At 35.3% G+C, this 10,288-nt stretch overlaps 1 protein-coding gene across 1 annotated transcript; it reads right to left on the minus strand.

Moving 5' to 3' along the window:
* Window positions 1–5,291: 5,291 nt before the first annotated feature.
* On the minus strand, window positions 5,292–5,857 carry LOC109021988 (26S proteasome regulatory subunit 4 homolog). The gene is made up of 2 exons (XM_019004747.2): window positions 5,389–5,857; window positions 5,292–5,305 (listed from the first exon to the last, which is right to left on the minus strand). The coding sequence occupies exons 1-2, from the start codon at window positions 5,855–5,857 to the stop codon at window positions 5,292–5,294; spliced, it is 483 nt and encodes a 160-aa protein (XP_018860292.2).
* Between the last annotated feature and the right edge of the window lie 4,431 nt (window positions 5,858–10,288).

A 10,288-nucleotide genomic window follows, 5' to 3' on the forward strand; every position in this document is an offset into this window, starting at 1 on the left:
TGGACAAAGGAAATTCTTGGTCCCCATTCAGGATTGCAATTCAAGCCTAAATGAAACGACAGTGTTTCATTTATTACTAAATGAAACACTGCGTTTCAACCATCACCCAATCGCTCTCCCCTCCCCCCATCTCAGAAGTCAGAACCAACCCATCGCATCCCCTCACCCCATCCTTCTCTCAGAAAGCATACCCAGAGGATTACGTCCCCATCGCCCTCCGCTCACCACATCGCATGCTACGCCGTCGTCCCCTTCCTCAGAAAAGAGTAAATCCCTTCCTCCCCCTCGCCCTCGCCCCATCTCCGTTGTCGTCCCCTTCCTCGAGGAACCAATTTGCCCTAGACATTTTTTCGGTTTTATTCGTATAACTGCAAGGTATAGCTGCAAGGTGGGACTGAAAGGTATAGCCTTAAACATTTTTTCATATTTTTCGTGGTTTCCTTCGGGGTTGGTTCCGGAAAATTTGTGTTTGGTAAGTGTCAATATATGGTAATTCATGTTTGGTTCTGGAAAATCGTAAATTATGCAGATGAAATGTACGAATAGTCACTTTGTAAATTTGTGAGGATGTTTTCAATACTTACGGTTTGAGTTATCTGGTTTGAATACATTTGTCTGGTTTGATAAATCTGGGTTCCATATGGTAATTCCAGTGTATGTATTTGAATACATTTGTGAATTGCACCATTTATCAACATCACTAGTTTTGGGTTGCTTGGTACAAATTGCACCAAGATCTGTCCTATCCATATGGAACTCATTTGTGAATTAGTTATAAACATCATGTTATTATTGATGCTTGTGTGCAATCTACTTGTTTGTAAAAACATGTGAATGGGTTCCATATGGTGCACTCTACGAATTGTTCCATATGGTTCCATTTGATTGCAAGGCTCACTCTACGAATTGCAAGTGGTGTCCATAATGTGATTATTGCTTGTATTGCAAGTGGTGTCCATAATCTGAAAAATCCATGAACAAACAAACACTCTGCTTTATATATGGCATTAGAAGCATCCCAACAGTCATAATCTTCAAGAATGGTGAGAAAAAAGATGCAGTTATAGGTGCTGTTCCCAAATCCACATTGACCCTTAGCTTCCAACAGTCATAATCTGCCTTGTAGTATTGGTTTCTTTGCTTCTTAGCTTCTGTTCTCTCAAGATTGGTGCATTCTGTTACCTTAATAGAATGTACTTACAAATATACTTGTTTGAAATGGCTATTTTAGAGTTCTTTATGTACAAGTCACTGCTGACTTATGTTTGCTTGTTGTAATGTCGGAGATCATTGCATGCATTACTTCAATATTATCTGCTGTAGGCATAACACAGTGCTGAAAACTGTTTCTGGTTTTGATATGCTTCATCTTGTTTGGTTGATCGTTCTTCAAATCATGCTCCAAAATGTTTATGCGGAGAGATGGCACGTCTAAAATTCTCGAACACCCCAACAAATCCAAGGCAACCTTTTTATTCCTGTCCAGTTTACAAATTAAAAGATAAAAAATTGTCCCAAGTGCCTTTTTTTCCTTATGACACAGTTATGTTTTCTCACTAACCAAACAGGAGATAATCTCACTAACCAAAATATTTGAGCACAGAGCACAGCATTTGAAAATACTTTTAAGCGGAACACGATTTTACTCCTACCCACTAGTTTTGTCTACTGAAATAAATATTATTTATAGAAAAGACAAACTCTAATATTTAATATACTGAAATTCATGTGTTAATATACTGAAATTCAAGTGTTAATAGACTTTTAAGCAGAACATGATTCTACCAACCACCAACGGAAGAAAAGATTTGATGCAAACAACCACCAAAACAACATGTACTTTTGGGTTCTGCAATAAACGACCAAAAATCGGAAAGAAAACAAACTTTGAGTAGATTGGGTTGTTCCGTCAATGGTGGAGGAGATTGGGTTGTGGTGGTCGATGATGGTGGAGATTTGGTCGAGGGTGCGACAGAGGCGTATTGCAGAACTCCATTCAAATGTTTTCGTTTGTTTTGCGTTAGGTTGAAAAGAAGGGTAATGTAGTCATTTTCTACTATAAAATGGGGACAATATAGTCATTTTACAGCTTGGGACTGCAATACAATCCTCTAACCTCTAACGAGAGGACTGTATATAGCACCGCTCGATTACAAATATGTTTATCAAATTTTGCCTTTCAAAACAGTCATGTTGTATGCATCTTGGAAATGATAAAGCAAGGATGTTCTTTTGAATAAAAAAAATATAATGTTAACTGGCGTGATTTGATGTTGTAGATATTGTAAAGTAAATCTAACGTATTATATGAAATCACGTTAGCTTGTAAATTTACTTTTATAAAATGTTTTTGTGATTGCAACACTTTTCTAAATAAAGTTAGAGATATAAAAGGAAGGGAAGGGAACAAAGTTTTGAAATTTGATTCAATGATTCATAATTTATTGATACAAATGCTATTATGCTAAGAAAATAAAGGCTAATTTGAAGATGATTTCTTAATTTAAACAATACTTATTTTACTTTTTCTAATTCTTCTTTACCATTTTAAAAAAGAGAAATTCTATTTGCAGTCCTGAGTGAGAGATTGCGTGTGCAGTCTCATTGATGAATTGGGGTGAAAAGGAAAAAAACATCATTTTAAGAAGAATGTTATTGTAATTTTAAATTTTTTTAAATATAACTATACGGGCTTGCGTAAGCAGTCCCCAAATGGGGACTGTATGTAGACTAACTCTTCGTAATTTTATTGGACGCTTTCTTGCCGAGATGGAAGAAAACAAACAATTTTTATTTCTAGGAAAATGCTAACTTGCCTTTGGTTTTGTCCTTCCGTTTTGACTGTTCATGTATTTTATTTTACTTTTAATTTATTTAATAATTAAAAAAGTGATTACAAGTGAATTTGTATATATTTTGCCCAGCAGCTGACTAGCACTGTCCAAGTTAGTTTTTGGATGCGGAGTCAATGAGCTTCGAGGAATGCACATGGAGGCTGAAGAAAATGGCATGTTTTCGTGTAATCGATTGAACGTGGACCAGGAATGCAGTACAACTACAGTTTAGGTATAATACTTGCAAATATTATACACACAATGCAGAACTAATCAAAAAGTGCAGCCAGTGGCCAGTGGAGAAGTTCATATTAGAAAAACTGCAAGTTTTCTCTTTTGGGTTATATTACACAACATTAAAAACAATTGAATCACATGTTTTAATGCACCATAAGTGCTCTCATCTAAATATCTTTATACTTTGGCATGATCATCTTTCATCTTGATCATCCGAGATCAATCATGATACATCGAATAATTGAGAATTCAGATAGACATCCTTTAAATAACCAAAAGAATCTTTTACCAAGTAATTATCTATGTGTAGCATATTCTAAAGGAAAACTAATTGTCAGACCATCCCCTTCAAGATAATTATTGAATCTCCATCATTTTGACAAATAATCCATGGAGATATATATATAGACCTATACATCTACCATGTGGGTCATTTAGATATTTTATGGTATTAATAGATACATCAACTAGATGGTCACATGTTTGTCTACTTTCTACCCTAAATGTTACATTTTCTAGACTTCTTGACCAAATTATCATATTACGGGCTCAATTTCTTGATTATCCAATTCAGTCTATTCGATTGGATAATGCAGGAGAATTTATATATAAATTTTTTTTTTTATGATTATTGCATGTCAATTGGGATTAATGTTGAACATCATGTTGCCCATACACATACTCAAAATGGTTTAGCTGAGTCATTTATTAAACATCTGCTATTAATTGCTCAGCTATTACTTCTAAAAACAAAACTACTTTTCTCTATTTGGGGACATACAATTTTATATGCTACATTATTTAATCAAATAAGACTAACTGTCTATAATAAATATTATCTATTGAAATTTGCATTTGGTCAACCACCAAGTATTTTTCATTTTTGTACTTTTGGTTGTGTTGTGTATGTTCCAATTACACATCTCCAACGCATTAAGAAGGGTCAACGTAGACTTGAAATTTATGTTGGTTTTTATTCTCCCTCCATCATTAGATACATTGTGCCTTTAACTGGAGATGTTTTTAAGGTTCGTTTTGAAAATTTTCATTTTGATGCAATAGTCTTTCCACTATTAGGGGAGAAAAGTTGACAGAAGTACAAAAACAAATAACATGGAACGCTTTGACGCTATCTCATCTTGATCCTTGTACAAGTTAATGTGAACTAAAAGTTCAAAAGATCATTCATTTGTAAAATATTTCAAATCAATTACCAGATGCCTTTACTGACAGTAAAAAAAAGTAGTGAAATCTCACATTCCAGTTGTTAATACTCCAGCAAAGATCGATATCCTCATAGGAAAATCAAATAATGTAACAGTTAATGAGTCTAAAACATGCTGAAAGCATGAAATGCCTGGTGCAAATGATAAGACTCCCAGAAGAGAAAATCACAAATAAAATAAATCGGTGCTCCTGAAGAGATCGATACCCATAAAATAGGCAACAAGAGCTATAGGTCCATCTAAACTTTCTGTATAAAATTCTCCTAGAATAGAATCTCCTGAAGAGGAAAATATATTTGAAAATAACGACATCTCGATACATTATGTAAGTTTGGGAGAATTATTTGATAAAATAAAATTGTTGTCGATAATATATTTTCATTTAAAGTTGTTGTTGATATCAGTAGAAATGATGATGAAAATGAACCAAAAATCGTTGAAGAATGTCGACATAGAAATGATTGGCCAAAATGGAAAGAAGCAATTCATGCAGAATTGATGTTGCTTGCAAAACGTGAAGTATTTGGACCAGTAGTCCAAAACACCTAAATTTGTGATGTCTGTTAGATATAAGTGGGTATTTATACATAAACATAATGAGAAAAATGAAATTATGAGATACAAAGCACGGCTTTTTGCACAAGGTTTTTTTATTAGCTTGGCAGTCATATAAAGTTTAGATATGTGTTTAACAGATGTTACAACATATTTATATGGATCACTAGATAATGATATTGTAACACACATCAAGTTGTTTAAAGAGAAATTCATAGAAATTGCTCACTTCGAGGGAAGCACCTCAGTTGAAGAAAGGAAGAAGATAATAAGAGAAAAGAAATAGGAATTTTCATTAACTTTTTGGATAGATTATTTTTGTATTTTCATTAACTTGCCAAACATTTGAAAAAAGGCCTTAGCCTTAATAAAACATGACCCAAGACTAATAACTAACGAACTGAATAAAAAGAAATAACAAGCTAACGGCCCAGCTACTCTATGGCTCACTTCCTTAAATAATATGAAGGAAATAACAAGTAATAGGCTCAAACTGGCCCATGGCCCATGTATTCCATCCATGGACTGTGACAAACCATCCCCCATAGAAGCACCTTGTGCACAAGGTGCGATATCCTTGCCCACAATCGTCCTACCACCAGGATAAAAAATGAAGATTTTCCTTAAAGCAAGCAAGCCAGCTTCAGTGTAAATTGCCTTTATACCAACTCTAGAAAATTCATCCCTATTCATAACAAATTCCTCTAAGTTGACATCATCAGTCGATGTCATTCTTGATGCGTGTATTTGGAAAACGCGCCTCCTTGTCTTGATATCATGAAGAGGAAACTCAATCTTTATATCTATTAGGCCAAGCTGAAGCAAAGCTGGGTCAAGAATTTCAATCATGTTTGTAGCAAGAATCGCTTTGATAGCTCCTCTTAAAGCAAAACCATCCAACCGGTTCAACAATTCCAGCATAGTCCTTCGAATTTCACATTCTCTAGCTGAGTAGGCATCATACCTCTTTGTATTGACAGGTTTTAACACTCTCAAGCATTTCATCGAATACCTTACCAGCAGTAATTACACTGTCGTCTTTGGGATAATAAAATCTCATTGAGTTTACAATCTCAGAAACAGCATTGCAATAGGCAGAAATTATGTTTATATCACATAAATGGTGTGCACCCTAGTGCCCCAGAGGCCCATATATAGTAAGAGTATGATTTAGGAGTTGTAGCAAAGATACAAATATTGGAGAAGCTACAAGAAATCCAACCGTAAGGGTAGAAGATAGGGTACCCTCATGGAAATTTTTTCCGTTAAAACCCCCTTCTCGTTTGAAAAATTCTAGCTCCCTTCGTTCTTCATTGACTCCATTGATGTAAAAGCCAACATAACCACTTTGAGGCCACCCTATTGACCATTTTACATTTTTTTGAAACAATTTGTACTCCTTCTCTATGCCATACCAAGGCTCTTCAATAACAACGTTTTCATATATCAACTTTTGGCTCTTAGACTGTAGTTTGTCACCTGAATTAGAGAGTTTGACAACCACAATGTGTTCACCCTCTACAAGTAAATCTTCAACCCTTGTCCCAAACTTGATAGTGACCCCCAATACTTGTAGATGTTGCCGAAAGTTGCAAAGCAAAAAAATCAATCTATTTGTTCCCAAGTGAGGCCTACCACCCACCAAGACATCCACCCCCATTCCCAAGTCCTTTACCATGTACTCAGTGAATCTAATAGCCACGTTTTTTTTTTAAATTTCCTGGGATTTGGCTGTTACTCAGATCATTTCTACCAATTAACTGAAACACATTCTCAAACCCAAGTAAAATTGAGGATGGGATATTATCATGTTTTAACCCTCTATCAAGCATTTCATCAAACATATTAGCCTCAAAGCAATCTACTACCCCCAGGAAAATACTGTTTAGAAACCTCAACTCCCATCTTATCGATTTCACAATTATCAATATACTCAACTGATGAATGGAGAAAAACTACCCGCAGGACCCCACCATCTCCTCCACCATAGATTGCAATATCCCTCAGGGATAATACATCAAGCTTAAAGGAAGCAAAAAAACTTCTTACCTCTCAAAGTTTCTCTTGGAGGCTTGCTAACTAATTTAGGATCGAGAAGGTGATAAGAGAGTAGAGCATGGAGCAAAGACTGGAGGCGGCGGATGGAGGAGTCGAGGGAAAGTGCTCGGTGATAGAGAGAAAGCTCATCGGAGGAGGCCTTGGAGATGGAAGACGCAACCGAATCCTTGTTAACTAATTTAGGATCGAGAAGGTGATAGGAGATCTGTGCTGCAGAGCAAAGATTGGAGGCGGCGAATGGAGGAGTCGAGGGAAAGTGCGCGGTGACGGAGCTTCTTCCAGTTCTTGGTCTTCTTTATTATAAACATAATAAAAAATTATTTCGAGAACCCAAGACCGAAGTTGTTGCCACAGATTTTTGGGTCTTCTACGCAGCAGATTTTGGGTCTTCTGTTACAGCCGTTGAAGACTTGGGTCTTTTGTACATAAGTCGAAGCCGCTGCTACTACTCCTCTCCCCATAGGCAGGGCTCTGTAACTCCCTGACTAGCCCAACAACACGGTCAACGACGTCGATGAAGGTGATTGAAAGGCCAACATGATGGCCTTGTCCACCATGAATGAATGGGACTGGCATGGATGTGGAAGCATAGTTTGGGTTGAGAGATCTATGGGTTAGAGTATAGTATAGTTGGATCTTCAGGGTGAGGACAGAAAATGGTAAAAAATTTAGCACTCATGGGAAAGAAAAAAAGAGGGTGAGGAATGGAGATACTGAAAATCGATACCACCAGGGTCAAACTCCCGAATCTAAAAATCTGAGCGTGAAACTTGAGATTGGAGCAGTAGTAATGCTCTAATCTAGCTCTGAGAAATTCCCAAAACTGCACCACATCTCATTTTTTTCTCTCGACATTCTCTGGCTCATCCCCGAATTCATAAATGCCAGCTTGGAAATCGTGCTTGGAAATGTCGAGGTCATCTTTCATAGTTTCCCTCTCATGAATCTGGGTTTTCTAGATCTGAGAGAGGCTATTTTGTTCGCAAGGGAGATCTGAGAATGGTGGAAATGATTTTTAGTTTCTAACAGGATTTATGGAAACGTGAGAAAGAACAATCTGATCGAGCTTGATTATTTCTTTTTCTTCTACAGCAACTGCATCTTCCTCTTGTATTTCACAAATTTGATCCTCCAATTGGACGAAATTTTCTTGAAAGCTGCTAGCAATTTCGTTAATAGACTATCGGAATACTTGGTGCATTTTATTGTGGTTGTCCCGAAAATCATTCAAATGTTGTTGGAGAACGTCGTAGCGTTGTAGATTTTGTTCCATTAACTCTTTGATATTGAGTAAGGATGAGATGATTTTTTCCATTTTCACGGATTGATGAAGCCGATGCCAAAGAAAGACTGGCTTTAGATACCACTTGTAACACACCTCAAGTTGTTTAAAGAGAAACACATAGAAACTACTAACTTCAAGGGACCTCCATTGAAGAAATGAAGAAGATGATAAGAGAAAAGAAAGAGAAATTTTTATTAACTTTTTGGATAGATCATTTCGGTAGCTACAGTGAGCATATATGCTAGAGTCTTGCCGAACATCTGAAAAAAGGCTTTAGCCTTGATAAAACATGACCCAAGACTAATAACTAACAGACTGGATAAAAAGCAATAACAAGCTAACGGCCCAGCTACTCTATGGCCCACTTCCTTACATAACATAAAGGAAAACAACAAGCAAAGTAATAGGCCCAAACTGGCCCATGTATTCCGTCCATGGACTGTGACAGATATTTATATGAAAATTCCTGAAAGATATAAAATGCCTGAAGCATGTAATTCAAAATATCGAAATATTTATTCTATCAAGCTATAAAGATTTTTATATGAATTAAAGCAATTCGGACGCATGTGCTATAATCGTCTAAGTGAATGTTTAATAAAAGAAAGATTTGAGAATAATCCAATTTGCCCATGTGTTTTCATAAAAATGTCAAATTTTGGATTTTCTATTATTGTGGTATATGTAGATAATTTAAACCTTGTTGAAACTCCAAAAGAGCTCGTAAAAGCCGCAATTATTTAAAAAATAAGTTTGAAATAAAAGACCTTGAAAAAATAAAATTTGTTCTTGATATGCAAATTGAGCACTTTCTAATTGGAGTTCTTGTCCATCAGTCAACATATATAGAAAAAATCCTAAAGCACTTTTACATGGACAAAAGTCATCCTTTGAGTTTTTCAATGATTGTCTAATCATTTGATGTGAAAAAAGACTCATTTCTCCCTCGAAAAGATGAGAAATAAATTTTTAACCCTGAAATACCATATCTAATTGCAATCGGTGTTTTGATGTATCTTGCAAATTACGCACGTCCATATATTGTATTTTCAGTTAACTTACTAGTAAGATACAGTTCTACACCAACTCGAAAGCATGGAATGGAGTCGAACATATTATACGCTACCTTCGTTGAACAGTTGACATGAGATTGTTTTATCCAAAATGATCAAATCTTCAATTAGCTGATTATGCAGACTCGGGTTACATTTCCAATCTGCATAAAAGAATATCACAAACATAATACTTGTTCACTTGTAAAGGTACAACTATTTCATGGAGATTTATCAAGAAAATATCAATTACTACTTCTTCCAACTATTTAGAGATTATTGCAATTCATGAAACAAACCTAGAGTGTATTTGGTTAAAATTAATAATTCAACACATTTAAAATAAGTATGGATTATCCACAATAAAAAATAGTCCAATAACAATATATGAAGATAAAATTAGGTTATATCAAAGGTGATAGAACCAAGCATATTTCACCAAATTTCTTTTATACACATGAGCTCCAGAAGAGTGTTAATATTGATGTCAAGCAAATAAGATCATGTGATAATTTGGCAGATCTATTCACTAAAGCATTACCAACTGGAACATTTAAAAAGTTGGTACACGACATGGGAATACATCAACTCAAAAATCTTTTATTGTATACTATTGAAGCTCTACATATTTTGGAGGGGGAGAAAATGATCATATAGATTGTACTCTTTTTCCTTTGCTAAGGTTTTTTCCCACTAGTTTTGCCTTTGTAAGGTTTTAACGAAATAATCTTAAAGCATTCAAAGGCACACAAGAATATTGTACTATTTTTCCTTTGCCGTTGGATTTTTTCAATCAGGTTTTTCCTTGGCAAGATTTTAACGAGGTATGTTCTTTGTGTATGGTCATCTAAGGGGAAGTATTGTAAATACATGAATGTAATAAAATACATTCCATGTATTTGATGGATAACCATTAGAATTATTACCCATTCATATATTCCTATTTCTCATATACATGTATCATCTTGATTCATGTGTTGACATTCCCTAAGTTCATGTATCTATTTAATATCATGTATCATCTCATGCCTATAAAAGGGA

This window comes from Juglans regia, chromosome 9 (genome assembly GCF_001411555.2).
Source record: "Juglans regia cultivar Chandler chromosome 9, Walnut 2.0, whole genome shotgun sequence".
Lineage (NCBI taxonomy): Eukaryota > Viridiplantae > Streptophyta > Magnoliopsida > Fagales > Juglandaceae > Juglans > Juglans regia.